We start from the raw sequence: 16,114 nt of genomic DNA, 5'->3' as shown, positions 1-16,114 counted from the left end.
CTCCTTGATCTATCTATGGAGTAGAAGATGCATTACATTACTAATAATTGCGAACAGTTTCCAACTTGAACGCCCAAAGGTCTAAACCCGTGAGAGTCAAGGTGCGGTAAGTCGGGAATTTCTGTCAAATGTCCTCACTTCCGGGGCCCTGAGAGCTCGCAGCACGGCAACTTGAGAAAAACACATGCAGATTAAGAAAAAGCGCTGCACACGTCTGGACACGCTTGTTGTTGCCACCGTACGTCACAGCCAGGAAGCAGTATCTCTGTTAAACGGCAGAGGCCCTGCAGACACTGTGACAAGCTCCCAAAAGACAACACTGTTCTTTTTTTTACAGAGACTGTGACAAAAACAGAAGCACTAAGTAACACTGTATGGACTGAAAATACAGTCTGCTTCTTGTTTTATGCTTCTGTTCAGCATCAGCGCCAAATGTGTACTTAAATCAGGCCCACAGATTGGTCATTTGAGAGCCCAGCTGTGAGCTGAGGGATAAAGCCGGATGACCTATGCCAGGTTTAGTAGGGGGGCCCCAGCCAGCGCAGCTTTACTGTGCTGCCGCTGTGCTGGTCGCGAGTGCACTGCGCGTTCTCGCTACTGTCACCATTCATCAGCGCACCGTCGGCCACCTGCGGCCCAGATCAGTGGGAGGTAAGCGCAGTAGCATATAGCTACACACACAAATGATGTTGATGCTACGTCTACATGCGACATTGGTTAAACATTTGTCCTATTCGGGATTTTTATTTTAACACTTTTGGTGAGATTAGTCACACACTGTGTGAGAGACTCTCCGACTTCAGTCAACGGCCATGCCTTCTACATGCAATAGATGTATAAGTCACAGTTGCTACAAAACGCTACCGCTCCATCCGTCCTCTGAGCCAAAATGATTTGACATTCTCACTGCTTCCACGCCACGAGAGTTCAAAAGCACAGCGGTGGACTGAAATGCAAAACTCTGCAGTAAAGCGATATTTGGGTGCAGGCTTGTTTGGCATTCTGTGTTTCTCAGCACCTTACTTCTTGTGGATAGGTCAATTCCGCCCATCAAAGACTTCATATATATCTGAGATACTGTCGGCCTGTAAAACATTCACGAACAAGCTTGTCATCTAAAATATATGAATGCACATAGGCATGGATGTACATAAAAAAAGTTGCATACTCCTATACTTACACACACAAGAGGCCACAGGAAGCAGGTGTTTTCACATGCCTGGAGGGATGCGCGGATGGATGGACGGACGGACGGAGTGATGGAGGTAAGGGAGCACAGGAAAAACAGCAAGGGGGGAGAACACTTGATCCGAGGACAGGAGAAAACAGAGATGGAAGTGAAGGAGGGAGGATGAGCTCTGAGGTCAGGGGGAAGAGGGAGGCGGATGGAGAGGGGGAAAGAGGAAGAAGTACAAGGAGCGAGGGAGGTTGCATAATGTGATGGAGGGTTTTCTCTGACGCCGCATGTGGTGTGGCAGGGAGCCGGGGAGGTCTGAGGCAGAAAAGTTAAGCAAAATAATGTACACCAGAAGTGGCAGCTGCCAGAAAAATCTAGCTCATCTTTCACAGAGGCCTGCAGGACACATTCTAACTAGCAGAGCACTATATAGGCAGTTGGCTTCTGTCTCATTTTTTTCAACGCAGAGACAAAGTGACCAGGGCTGGAGCTACAGTGTCTATGGTACTCACGGCGCAAATACTCAATGGACACATACTGAGATCACAGCATTGTTCGTCACTTGATGGATCTCTTGATAGATCATCGAAATAATCCTTGATAATTAAAGAGTTGCAGGTTGTATATGTTATGTCTTTTAAATGTGTTTTTTTTTTTACTATGGGGTCCTCCATTATGTCGCGGCTACCGTGGTAATGCTACTGTTTCTTTCCTTGTAGAGGCAACAGCTCATTCGATTGAATCCATACATTATTTGTGGGGAACTTCCCAAAGTCGGGCAGATTACAAAGCAGATACAAAACACACATGATCCCTAAGACAAACGTCAACAGGAATTGGATGTTGAGTGTTGCCGACGACCCCTCATCAGGTCTGAATAATGTATCGGCACAATGGATGAGAGTCAACACCTGCCGGTCTTGTTTCCTTTGTCTTTGGCCTCCAAATACCACTGTTAGCTACATTTGTAGAACATATTTAACCATGAATGTCTTAGTGCATAGCGATGATCGAGAGAATATTCATTTTGTAGGATTAAATCAGAATTGTGAGGATTGTGAATCCTGTCGCTAACTCCCAGGTGCAACTAAACAGTGGAAGGACCTTGACTACACAACCTCCACTCTACAATGTAGTGTACTGTACATAGGTTATAAGTGATGACGTTGTAATGAGATGTGGGAATATGCAATTTTAGGCTATTATTTGTGTCAAAGTGTAAAAGAAAACAGCGGTGTAAGTTATCAGTGTAAATAACACAAAGAAAACTGCAACACACTTGATCCTGTGGGGTTTTCTTCTGAAAGATTTCCCACAGGAGGGATCATCATAGTACCTAGCACAAGGTGCCATTTGTCTGTGTCGACTAAAGACCAGAAAAAGTCTTTAATATCCCGATCATAAACCTGTCAAATTGCCATGAAAATAAACTGTGGGTTTTTTTGGAAGCTGATGACTATGGGTAAAACCATCCGAGCAGCCTGGGAAAAAGGATCACATCACAAATAACACAACTGATGCTGGATAAAAAGTGCCGGAGAGCCTTGGGCCTGAAATAGTCGCGTAATAGAGAAATCACTGCGTGTTGTGACATTAAACCGTCCGCCGACACAGCCCCACTGTCCTTCCGTGGCAGCTACACGGCACACACGATGAGCGGAGATACTGGCCCCGATGAGGTATTAAAAAAAAGAATGCACTCCAAGAAAGCACAAACACTAACGTGTGCATGCACAGGCATGCGCGATCCGACAAAACGCAGAGTGCAATACTGTAAAACAGGATACACCAGTGAGTCAGAGAATTAAGGCACAGCACTGTTTCTCCGGTGAACATGCAGCCATCGGAGATACGAGTGGAAATGGCTTTTCGCAGGGAGCAAAGGAAACCCTTGCAACGGTTACATAAGAGAAAAAGGCCCTGAGCCTCTCGGTGTCTCACACACACACACACACACACACACACACACACACACACACACACACAAACACAAACACCCAACATAAGCATGGAGTCGCACGTCTACGCATACGCCACCGACAACAACAGTACACATGCACACACCTGACAGGCAGAAACCCATTCTTTGGAAGTAACGGCCCGGGGACGCTCTGACACAGCCACCTGCTCAGATTCAGTCAGGCACAACTATTTATCGGAGGCCACCACATCCCTTAAGAACAGCACTAGCTGGTGGCTGCGAGTTAAGTCACAGCAGCTACGTGCCTGCACCTTGGCAGTGGAATGAGCGCTGATAAAGGATTCTGCAAAATGAACACACATGCAGTTATTCTGAGGAAGACCCACTCCCATGGTTTGTCACACAGGGCAAAAAACCCCCCAAAAGGTTGACAGAGATATCGCCAGCCGGTGCTGTTCATTTCCTCACCAAGTAACGAAGCCATTATTGCAATGACTCACACACCGTGACAGATGAATTCCGAATACATCAGAGGACCATGTGAAGTGTGTGTGTGTGTGTGTGCGTGTGCATATGCGAGTGTGTTATGGAGAAGGTTGTATCGTATAGAGGCTGCGCGTACAAACAGAATCGACGTGGTTCAATTTAACATAGAAGCACCGGTGCTACCCACGTGAGAACTGTGAGTCCACGTTGTCCCTTTTATTTTTTTTTTTCATTGCTGCCCCACTATTTGCCCAACCGGCCTCCGCCTGCTGACTCATGCGTGCATAATACATAGATGGCGTTGCATAATGTGATTATGACCCACGCAGGCCCAGGTCGGCCCAAACTTAAATCATGGAAGATTTCTGTTGGAAACTCTTAAGCCGCATGAGGCGTTTAATGAGACGGTCCCACTTCCTGACAGGTTGACAGCAGGGCTCCGGGCACAGCGTTAGTAACACACAGGAAAAACGGTCCTCTCATCTGCATAGGAATTAACAAAGGCTGCTATTACTTTGTGTGTTTTTGTTGTTGTTGTTGTTGTTGTTGTTTTTTGGAGGACAGAAGAGAAGAGAAGGGCAGAGAAGAGAAGAGAAGAGGGCAGTGACTGGGAGAGAGATGCATTTAAAATGAAAGGGAGAAGAGAGGCGTCAGCATTAGCGGCTAATCCACTGCAGTGAGGATGCTTTCTCTCTGCCTTGCGGCCTCCGGGGCTCCAGCAGTCGTCCTTACAGGATCTATCATCTGCACAAGCTCTCTCATGAAACCGCAGCGGATTCCGGCCCGACGCGAGAACCGCGCACAAAAATGAACAGCGCCCCGACTTACCAGCAATAAGACGGCAACACACCGGTTTCACTTTGAGGCATCACCCAGCGACATGACTGCACCACAGCTCTCTACCATGTTCTGTCATTGTTTGCGGATACAGTATGTATAAACATATACATATATATATATATATATGCTACCTGTATGCTCAAGATGCAGTCATAAATCCATCATAAATCTGAGACTGCTACAAATGAACTCCCCTCGCCATCCAAACACACACACACACACACACACACACACACAAAGTGAGTCCCAGTGTTATGTGTCCACGTTCCCTACCCCAGGGAAGGGCCACGACACAAAAGTGCACACACAAAGGGAGCATCTCTCTCTCTCTCTCTCTCCCTTCCCCTTTCTGCTTCTCTCCCACCCCTTTTTTCTCTCTCTCACCCACACACTTTCTCTATTTAGCTCACACTTAAAAAGGCTGCCTAAAGATAGAAGCAAGGAGATGAACGGGAGCCAGCGAGTGTCATGGCAACAATGTGCAGTGGCTCACAAACACTATTTAGAACCAGCGAGGAGAAATTGTAATCGCAGCCTAAATGCCGTAGTATCACCTCCTCAAAGACACAGTTTACTACATCTTGGATGCAAAGACGTGCCAGCGCTTTGCAGCCCGGGGGCTCGCGGTTCAACAGCCGAGGAGACGGCATCTCTGTCACGATCGACGACTTGCTGTACCTCAAATGTTGTGGTAACATCCTCACAGAGTCCGTGTAAACTGTTTGAATTCAAGTCGGTTGTAGGAAATCAGAATCAGAATCGGCTTTATTGGCCAAGCATGATCGGGGCTTCTGTGCCCTCGCAGTGGATCCCAACAGAATGGACTCACACAACAAAAGGAGGACGACAGAGCCGAACAAACCTCAACACGTACTCCACATATCTTTACGACACTATGCATATTCATTTGCTAAAAAATGACACTGATCGTCACCGTGATGCTCTCGAATGACCCAAAGAAAAAGAATGGAGCATGCAGTACTCAGTAGAGATTCAATTTGGTATGATCAAATAATAGTCTTAATAGTGTTAAGCGTCTGCATTTCTGAAGCAATAGACGTTGGACACAGCCCCAGAAATGTTCGCTGCCCCGTCAGGATGTGTCAGAAAAAAAAAGAAAAGTCGGCATCCTCCTTCCACTGGAATCCCCCCCGAGGCCACTCGCACATCAAAGCACCGACTCTGAAATGCCCGCTTTCCCCTTCCTGAGTAGTATTACACCAACGTGCTCCGAAGCTAATTTCTGACAAAGGCCCGTTGCCCCTCTCGCACACTAGGTATGTAGAAATGATTTAACGTCGGTGAAATTCACTCCGTCTGTCCGCACGTGCTCTCGTCAGATTAAAAGGGAAAAAAAGCATCTCAAATGTTAGGTGTGCTGATTCCGGATGAGCGATGGCCTAAGAGTAATGGAGGACATTAATCCACGCAGCCACCGTCTCCACGCATCAGTTCCTCCATTATCTGATGAAACACTGACCAGAGCTCTGTCATCACCATATTACCAGTATCAGTGAGGGGGTATCATCCCCTTATCTCACATCCACTCACATTTACGTCAGGTGAACAAACTCAGTGTGACATGTCCACCTTTTTATGTGTATATACAGGCACTTCATAGCATATACACAATAATTACGGTACTTTAACAGCATTCTAAAGAGCAAAAGTAGTAACCAGGTCAATCTGTACATGTGCGTGTGTTTTCACGAGGGTTATCGTGCGACTCACTATGTTGACCTGCAGTGGTTCTGAGCCAGGTCTCAACAGCCTCCTCCTCCTGCAGCTGCCGGAGCCTCCGGACCGCAGACGCACCGACGATGACGACTGACCCATGTCTGCCGGGCAGACAAACAGACGAGGGGCAGACAGGTAATCAATTCGACGTTACACACGTGTCAATAACAGGTCTGCGTATTGATGTTAAATTGAAATTAAAAACAAAATTGTGCAATGGTACCTGACCGAGGCAGCAGCAGCGCCAGGGCAGTGAGGGTGCTGGGGGGAAGCGGCAGGGAGCTGCACCGCTGGAGAGACACCCTGAGTGGGGGCTCTAATGGTGACACGCCCGGGGGGCGAGACAAGGCCTGGAGGGGACTGAGTAGTTAGGGCATCTCCTATATTTTATACAGAGTAACTTTGATGCACGCACACACACACACACACACACACACACACATGAATGCACACACTCATCTGCCCTTCAAGTTAAAACAAAAACTCTTCCTTGCTGCCTTGCCCCCCTTTTTGCAATGAAATTTAAGTATTTCACATCCAGCAAGTCTATTCTGGTGCACTGGTGCACTGTGTGCGTGTGTGTGTGTGTGTGTGTGTGTGTGTGTGTGTGTGTGTGTGTGTGTGTGTGTGTGTGTGTGCATGCCCTGCAGCAAGCCATGAGAGACTATACATCATGCCAACCAGGTGGTCTCTCAGGTTAAAATGAACTGACTCTGAGTTAGGGCAATGAGAGGTAGAGCTTATGGGAGCGATGAGGTGGAAAATTGGAGTGATGCAGGGAGAAAGAGAGGCCACAAAGAAAGAGTGAAAAAGAAAGTAAAGAGTGAGCGCGAGGAGAAGAGAAAGAAGAGAGGGAGAGGGGCAAGTGAGCTGATGGAAAAGGCAGCAACCAGATTCCAGAAATACAGGCCTCTACAAATGGGGCAGAGCCTTCATGCATTGTTGCGGCTAACGGTGAGCAGTGTAAATACTGGGTTAGTACCGGGCTGCCCTTCAAAGAGTGTGTTTGATTAATTATGAACTCGAGTTATATTTATCTGTGAGTTGGGGTAGACTAACAGTAAAACACTGCCCTTCTACTTTCATTTTTTCAACATAAGGCTGTGATATAAGAATCTGTCTCTAATGCATATACATACATGTAGTCAGTATTCAATTCTATTTTTGGGAATTGCTTATTTGTAGTGTATATATCTGCGTTTGTGTGTTTGCTTTCAGTGATGCAAGAATGCCTGTATTTTCTATTTGGCGTCTTACTCTGTGCTGCATCTCCATGGACTGCGTCTCCCTAGTAACACTGGTCTCTATGACGGAGCAGGGCCTGGGGCGAGCAGCCGACCGTCTCCGCCCCGGGGAGTGGTGCATGGTGGGAGCAGGCCTGCGTCTCCGGCGACACAGTGAGCCGACCTCACTGTAATGGCTGTAGAGCTCTCGGTCCGGGTCGGGCCTCCGCAGGTCCAGGACAGCCGAGGCCGGGCGCGGGCGCAGGGGCTTGTGGTGTACAGAGGTCCTCTCTGTGCTAGAGTGGGGCATGGCTGAGCCTGGCTGCCTCGCACTGCAGCCTGTCTGGCTGGCAATCTGCTCACACAGCTGTGATTGGCACAGACACTCAGCAGTTTGGCCCAGAAAAAAGGTTGCAACAATGCATTTTTCTTGTGTAGGGAATTGGGAGGAATGAAATATATATTGGGTATTCAATCCTTTAATTAAGTGCAATGCATCAGGAGCTGTGACAATACCGAGTCTTAATTGAGGAGGACGGGGGGGGGGGGAAATCCAGGTGGATTGAATGTGTAAACACTGTGATAATGGGAGAGGATTTTCCTGGTGCCGTCACCTCTCCTAAATCACTCTAGACCTGCACATTATCACCTTTCCCAAAACACACATTCACACAGCCCTTGCCCTTGCGTAATAATCCCCCACGAAAAGTGTGCTGAGTATTGAGATGCCATATCTCATTATTGTCATCGGGAGTCAGGGCAAACATGCCCTGACTCGCCGGTGTGACTAGGAGGAAGATGACTAATGCCTCCACTGGAGTGAGAAGGGAAAAGGGTGCCGTCATGTAGCTCGGACGTCACGGGGCTCTAGGGGCCGACGCGGTCACAAACGGCCAGCTCTGTGAGAAATAGGGTCTCCTTGCGTGCAACACGAGGCCGGCTAAGCAGGAAAGGACAAACTCCTCTAGTGCCATGTTGTATACGCCATTGTGATCACTGCCTATTTCCTCTTCTCTCCAACAGATGGGGCAACAGGACAACTGTAGAGCAGGTGCCCATTGCATGTCCTCACAGGCTGGCATGTTTGTTTCTCCCTGGCATTTACTGAACCACACCTAAAGGACTTGTATCGGGAGGGGCAGCTCTGGTACCGTTCACTTTCTTTCTTTCTTTAGTTCGGTGTTGATGATTTTAGGAAGCAAAAGAATGACGAGAGGTTAAAACAGTTACATAAATGATATCTGGTGCATTTGTGCAGTAATTACATGATGCATGCCTCCGGGGATGTTAATGATGTTGAAAAAGCCTGCAATGGAACGTGGTTATAGCATAAATGTGATGCAAATTATACATGAAAATGATGTTACACAAGATACAGAACAGTAGTTTTCGCAATACAAATTATTTACTTCTTAAATAAGAATTCACTGGCTGTTAATGAACGCAGCTCATTTTCTTTTTTTAAAGCCACATACCTTAAATATTTCCTCGGTGGAATCTGATGCTGGCACGCTATTGGTTGTACTCTCTTTATCACCTTGTTGTGATTGTACATTTACTACCGGTGTCTGGTGGGAGTCAGGTGGAGCATCCTTGGAATCCAGCTCATTTCCTGTCTGCCCCTCTACCTTTTCCTCTTGACAGAGACAGTGTAACGGATCCATTTTAACCCCTGCGTCTTCTTCCGTCTCCGCGTTTGGACCTGACCGGGCGATGTGATTCTCTACTATGGCTGTGGACCAGTGGTTTGCCTCTGCGTCTATGTGTTTGTCTGTACCCTCAGAGCTGTGGAGACCATTGACAGCTCTTGGGCACGCCCTAAAGGCTTTCAGGACCACCTGAGGGGATCGTCCACCTGGCACGGGCGCAGTAGCCTCGCCGTCGAAGCTACTGGAGTGTATGGACTTAGTGTTCAACGGTGTAGATGGGGCAGGCTGGGATACTGGAAGTCCTTCACTGTGTAGTGTAAGGGACACACTGTGGATGTTGTCCACTGTGCGCTGTGGGGCCCGTGGGGAGCTCAACGGAGTCCTCTCCTCCTCCGGAGGCGAGAACGAACGCGACGTCGTCCGCCATTTTCTGGCCGTCTCCGCCACGCTGTTGAAAAACTTAAACAGGCCACCAAAGTGCCCCTTCGTGTCAGGGTGTTTCGGGGGCGGAGGCTGAAAGTCTCTGACAGTCTCAAAGTCTACAGAGCCGTAGTCTGAGTCGATGGTTTTGTCCAGAGAGTGAAGTTCCGATTCGAAGCTCCTCTCTGAGTAAACAGGGTTGGCTTTCCCCAAGAGGGAAATCCTCCTCAGGTAACTCCATACATCTTTGTGCCTCCTCCCTCTCCCCTGGTGAGTGTGCGGGCTCCCTCTAACGCTGGCCTCTTCACAGCCTGCCGTTGCTTTGTTACAGTTGGTTGAATTGTTGTGGCTCCTCTTGGTATAGGAGACTCTTTCAGATGGTTTACAGCCATTCTGTGTCGCAGCCTCTCCCGTGACAGTGGGCTGGTAGCCGGCTATAGTAGCTGAAAGGTCAATATCTTCGAACGAGCAGTCAAATTCTGCGGTGTAGCCGGCATACGAGTGCCTCTTGCCACGGTGTCGAAGGGTGCCCCTGCTGGACTGCTGTGGAGTGCCGATGTCGTGGCAGAACGACTCCTCGTCCACCAACGAGCTGCTGAACTTCGCCGTGGACAGTTTCCCCGCCCTGCCCCTGAACACAGCGGGGGATTTAAGCTTCTTGAAGGAGCGAACCTTGTCAGCAAATGAGAGTTTAGGGATGGAGGCCTCCCCTGGCAGGATCATGGAGTGGGGTCGCCGCTCCAGCTCTGACACTGCCCTCTTTCGGTTCAAGATCTTCCAGATGCCCCCGGAGGCGCGGGGCCTCCGGTTGACCTCCTGTCTGTCCTTGACAGGGGACTGAGAGGACGCAGCCTGGGACCCTCCCTGCTCCTCCAAAGGCCCAGGCCCAGTCTCCTGTATATAAACACTGCTGGTCTCATTCTCCACGTCCAGCGAAACATTAAACACTCGGTTGACAAACCCATTAGGGTTGTTGCTCTCGGGGGCAGGGTTGTCCGCCTGTTCCATCCTCTCTCATTCTACAGTGTCAGCTATCAGCTCCAATGGACATCATGTCTCGGCCCTCTCCCACTCTCCCGCAAACACCTGGAGAGAAATAAAAACACACGCTTTAATTCAGAGGTTTGACATTACACTGATTGCCTTGTCATATTATATATAATGCTCATCTTGTCTGAACTTGCTCAGAAGGCCTCTATATGTACGCCATAAAGGCAAACTACATTGTATTAAATATTCAGGGGTGGACGCTCAGCTGCATTTTGTCCACACGGGAGGTCAAATGTTCAAAGATAAGATAAGTGGTGTTACTCAAACACTAAAACACGGTGAAAGCATTAGCGCTCTCATATTGCGACTCAGACGTGGCTTTTGAACCATGAGTCAACACTCACAAACCCCCCCCCCCCCCCATATGATCCAAAGTTATTATTTGAGACACAGTCCCCTTCCACCATCCAAACCGGCAGGCTGCGGTTGCCACGGAAACACTCACTACAGAGACGTCTGGTTATTTCAGGCCTAGCTCCGGCTGTGACATCATCACGCGGCTCAGATAAGCGCCCTCTGAGGAAGACGATGCTGGGCAAGAGCTACACACCGCGACGTGTTAATCACCCCCTCCCTTCATTTCATAATCCCTTTAATGTGTGGCAGCGTCTTGTGTAATTGGGGCCCTGGGCATCCATCTTTGTTGGTACATGAGATCATCACTCAGGATGTGTTTCAATTAAGTGTACAATGCCACCATTTAAAGCATATGCAGTTTTTAAAATTTTTTTTTTTTTTACTGATAAGCTGTTTAAGAAGACTATTAAAATACAACACTCAAGCATAACAAAAAAAGGTATTCAAGGGGATCTGAGAGTCTTCAATCACACTCATTAGCTGTGTTTGATCTTGTGAATGTGACATTAAGGGACGTCCCTTAAAAGACACATCAGCTATTCCAGTTCTTATTTACATTAACACATGAATGTTTTTTATATATATATATTTTAAAACAAAGCCTGCTTGTAGGTAATAGATATTAAACGACTATAAATACAAACATATTATATCCAAGGTATGTTTGTTGTTTGGTTTCCGTGATCTCCATGTAAAACTGTCACTCCGAAGCGACGTGATGACAGATGAGTAACTTCAACTTGGATCGGGCGTTGAAAAAAAATTAAAAAATAAAGTACTTTCTCAAAAAAAAAAAAAAAAAAAAAAAAATGGCGTCATTAAAATTGACGTCCAGCAGGTTGCAGAAGTCGCTTTCAGGAAATGAACTTAAGGAAATTGTTTTGTTTTTTAATAATAAGAAAAGCTCGGCGTTATTGCACGCCTCTGTCAGAGAGGGGACAGTGTACCGCCGGATCAACCGTCAGTTCAAGTTGCGCGTAACAATTCAGGAACTTCGGAAACTTGCCTATCAGCTTGTACCGGGTTCAATTTTAAAAAAACAACAGGCGAAATCAACCTATTGCTCTCCCTGCCAACTTGCACGTGGACGTTAACGCTGAAGACTTACCTCAAGACAACTTCCCTTGGGTTAAACGGCCATCGCCGCCGTGCGTAAAGTCAGTGGAGGCGCCGCGCGCGACTCCTCCGGGGCACTTTCAGCGCGGTTAACTTATATCCACGGGGGAAAGGCTGGAGCTGTGTTGCGGACAGCGACTCCTTTGTGGATCACATGTGTTATGGTTTTTTTTCCCTCTCTCTCTCTCTCTCTCCCTCTCTCGCTCTCTTTTTTTTTTTTTTTGTGCCTCCAAACTCGGTGAGCGACCGTCAAACTGAGAGAAACTCCCCGGGTTAGCGACAGACCGGTGAACTCTTGCCCCTGTGTGCTCCTGCAGACGCCGACACACTGATTCGTGATAAAGCCTCTCTCTCTCTCTCTCTCTCTCTCTCTCTCTCTCTCACACACACACACACACACACACTGAGAGGGAGAGAGAGAGAGAGAGAATTCAACTCTGGATTCAAAGTGTGTCTTTAAGCAAGTTGAGAGATAATTTGACTTTATACACTTTATTTGGCTTATTCATTTTATATATTATATAGTTAATAATCATGGGGTGTTCCCTGTGCTTTTAATCCCATTTTATCGGTTATATCATTACGATTCCAACTAGTCTTTCCCGGAGCCATTGCAGCAATGTAATGCTGTGTACTTGTATTCATATGTGTGCCAAAAAACATATCAGTATATTTGTAATCAAAAGGGAGGCACTTGTGATTTCTAAAGGGAACATCAGCGATTGACTGAACTCTGGTCTAACTAACTGATCCTCCTTTGGGATTTGAGTTGAATGTGAAAATCCTTCTATTGAAATGACACAATGGGGAGAGGGAGCTCAGGGGGGGGGGCGACTGAAGGAATTCACTAAAACCAAACAGCTCCAGAGCTCCAGAGCCGTGAAAAAGAGGAGATGGTGGAAGAAGGGGGCCTAAATTTAAACATTTCCTCCTTGTCCTGTTTTGGGCCCATTGTCATCTCGTGGCGTTCTCCCTTCTGCGCAGGAAGGAGTGGATCTGACATCAACGCTCTCAGGCTGACAATGCCAGGAAGTCTGCCCGACTGTATGTAAATATCTGGACGTGTCCACGTTTCCCCTCGCCCGGCCCGTGGAGCCGCTCTCCTCTCCTCTGCCCGGCCCTCTGCGTGCCGCCGCGGCTCTCAGCACTTGAGGCTGTGGTCGTAGTAGTAGCGACAATGGTGATATACATGCTACCCCCCCCCCCCCCATAACTCATCCGCAACTGTCACTGTGAATTACAGCAACCTCATCTTCGAATGACCTCTCCTCTGATGGAGCATCTGGCTTCATACGCAGACCTAATAGGCTTGGCTTTTCATATTTATATACATACAGACCCATATTGGTCCAGTTCAGATTTTTGTGTTTTGCCATTCCTCGTTCATCCTGTTATCATTCCCAGTAGTTTTGGGTTGACTTGCTGTTTGTTACTCTCCTTCACTTCCCTTCCCTCATTTCTTCCCTCCCTCCCCTCTCCCTTACTCACCCACTTCCTCAGAACCCCAAGCAGTCTTCCTGCCGTCCGTCCGTCCCCCCCCCCCCGTCACAAAAGACATCCTGGCTCAAACAGGTCACATGTGTCAGCTCAGATCTGGTTTACTCAGACATAACACCAACTGCTTATCTGTGGAAAATAAAATTCATCCAAACAGCATTTCTTGGTCCGAGGGACAAAAAGCAACGAGAGGAAAAGAGAAAGAGGGCGATGAGAGAGACGAGAGATTTATAGACTCTCAACCAGCCGGGCCCATGTCTGAAATGATAAGTTTTTGTTGGTGTCTGGCGAGCCGCGTACATGACATTAGCTCTCTTGCGCGTGAGTGTGAAACACCCCTGAACAGAGCCCTTTGAAATGATGTCATTAGCTTCTCGTTTTTCCAGAACAATCGACCTTTTCCTCCTCTTCCTATGACACGGTCCCCCACTGGTGCGTTTGGTGGAGATTACAGGAGACAAACACACAAGTTCAGGGCCCAGCTGTAATTATTTCACCAGTCTTTGTCAAAAGCCGCTGAGTGAAAACAGGCTGCCGTGAAAAAGGCGGCCAGACAGGGAGGGGGGTTGGGGGGGGGTGCAGATATGTTGTGATATCAAATGAAAGGCTTACTAAAGCCTGGGAACTGAACTCGGGAGGTGTAACTTGTGTGAGAACAGCTGGGATTTCAGTCAAATGTTGTTTTCAGTGGACGTGCGTGGGGGCCGTCGAGGCCGAAACACTGCGTGGCTGCGTATAGTTGCTTTATGCTACACTGTGGCTACTCTTACAGTACACTGGCACATGGCCACACACACACACACACACACACACACACAGATTAACATTTTGCCCACTTTTGGTATGAAATATGCCCAGGTAGTGTGTCGCTGCCTGCGCTGGTAGAGGAGAGTTTGAATTACACTGACATTCCTGACATTCCCTCAGCACTGACCTGCATACTTCCATAGCCTGGCTGCACATGGCACTATCCCTGAAAAACACACACACACACACACACACACACACACACACACACACACACACACACAGACTTGAGCTCATCCGGCCTGCTCGCAGTCACTTCGATCTTAACCGCAATCGGTTTGGGATAACCAACCAATCAATTTGAGCTGGACTTGCACGCAAACACACACACACACACGGACACACTCATAGATATGTACCGAGCCACACATGGACGGCAGGAATGTTGGTCTGAACGGGAAGGTTCCACCAAGCTACACAAATTGCAGGCATCTGAGGGGAAAACAAGAGAGAGAACGAGAGAACGAGAGGGACAGGACTGACGGAGTGTGTGTTTATATAGATGTGTGTGTGTGTGTGTGCGTGTGTGTGTGTGTGTGTGCGTGTCCGCCAGGAGCTTTCAGCTGGGGACTTTCAGCCACTATCAGGATGAATCTGAAAACAGGAAGGCGGGTTCGAATAAACAAGACAGGCGGAAGACAACCACAGTTCCACTTCCTGTTTTAAAGCAGGGGAGGAAACAGCAGATTTTTTAGGAATTCAAATCAGAGGCACCGCTCCAGAAAGACCATCTTCATAGTACAAGGCCTGAATTCCTTTTTCATTTTATTTGATAGTTTTTGCGTTACACAAATTTTAGCTTTTTGTCAAACCCGTTATTATAGGTGCATGGTTTTATTACTGCAGATTTTTCGAGCTCTCCTTTGAGTGAATGTGGCAGTTACAAGTGAGATCAGGCCGACATGATCCCATGTTTTGTGTCTGTGCGATCGTTCCAGCGTCTGGCTCTGCGTCTTGCTCAACAGGCCTCGGGCTGAGCCAGACCTGGCCGTGTTTGTGGGTCGCCAAGCAGTGACAGAAACGCCGCCCGGCACACAGAACACCATTTCCGCTCTCCTGTGCGCTTCCTGCTTCTTCGGAGAGCGAAGTTGGTGATTTGGAAAACCCCAGGGGGATGGGGTGATCAAGGGCGGGATCAGACGAGGGACGTTCAACTAAGAGGAACAAAAGGAGATGAAACTTTGCAAATCATCGGCTGCCTTCTCAACGCACCGTGTCGGTATTGCATAGTAGAGGATTTGAGATCCAAGGTGAGATCCTGCACAATTAGCCGCGCGAGTGATTGATTGTAAACTGGCATTCCTCTCTCTGATTCGTCATTGGGAAGGCTCTTTTTCAGAGTTGTCGGTTTTATCTCCTTGATGAATGCTGACCTCTGACCGCATCATTGTCTCTGGTCAGTGTCCCCTGTGCTGGTCAGGCTGAAATAAAAAAAAAGTGATTTAGTCGTCCCCCTGTATTTGATGTCGACAGAGCGGTTGCCACATTATTAGCTGCATCATTGTAACTGCACATAATCCCTCCCTCGGTTGCTCTCGCTCTATCTCTCTGTCCTCTCCACCGTGTCCTAGTTGGGAGCGGAGGGATACGCATGGCAAGTACTTAGCTCCCTTCCCCGTTCCCTCGCTGCATCTCCTCTGTCTTATCACCAAGAGAGCGAGCAAAAGAGGGAGTGAGGCTGTCCCCTTAGTATTTTAAAACAAGTATAGCCAAATTATCCATTCACGCATGATCCTAAGATTATAATTTCATAACCCTCTCGATATACTTATGTCTAAGCTTGTAAAAAAATATTGATGTTACTTGCTAGAAAAGGTTTTGTGTCTATGATACA

The 16,114-nt window shown here is 47.8% G+C and overlaps 1 protein-coding gene across 4 annotated transcripts in view; it reads right to left on the bottom strand.

Annotated features, from left to right (window-relative positions):
* LOC118319490 (rho guanine nucleotide exchange factor 9) overlaps positions 1 to 12,320 on the bottom strand; it is a 40,920-nt gene extending 28,600 nt beyond the window's left edge. For 2 of the 4 annotated variants that reach the window (XM_035649919.2, XM_035649921.2), the window contains exons 1-5: positions 11,969 to 12,320; positions 8,860 to 10,539; positions 7,419 to 7,751; positions 6,385 to 6,511; positions 6,156 to 6,262 (exon numbers count right to left, since the gene is read on the bottom strand). In XM_035649919.2, the coding sequence (XP_035505812.2) occupies positions 6,156 to 6,262; positions 6,385 to 6,511; positions 7,419 to 7,751; positions 8,860 to 10,461 (2,169 nt within the window). In that variant the 5' untranslated portion in view covers positions 10,462 to 10,539; positions 11,969 to 12,320. The remainder of the gene's footprint in view (positions 1 to 6,155; positions 6,263 to 6,384; positions 6,512 to 7,418; positions 7,752 to 8,859; positions 10,540 to 11,968) is intronic. The other 2 variants (XM_035649920.2, XM_035649922.2) reach the window with 2 other exon arrangements.
* Positions 12,321 to 16,114: the final 3,794 nt, after the last annotated feature.

Source organism: Scophthalmus maximus, chromosome 9 (genome assembly GCF_022379125.1).
Source record: "Scophthalmus maximus strain ysfricsl-2021 chromosome 9, ASM2237912v1, whole genome shotgun sequence".
Taxonomy (NCBI): Eukaryota; Metazoa; Chordata; class Actinopteri; order Pleuronectiformes; family Scophthalmidae; genus Scophthalmus; species Scophthalmus maximus.
This window is presented reverse-complemented; position numbering and strand designations above follow the sequence as displayed.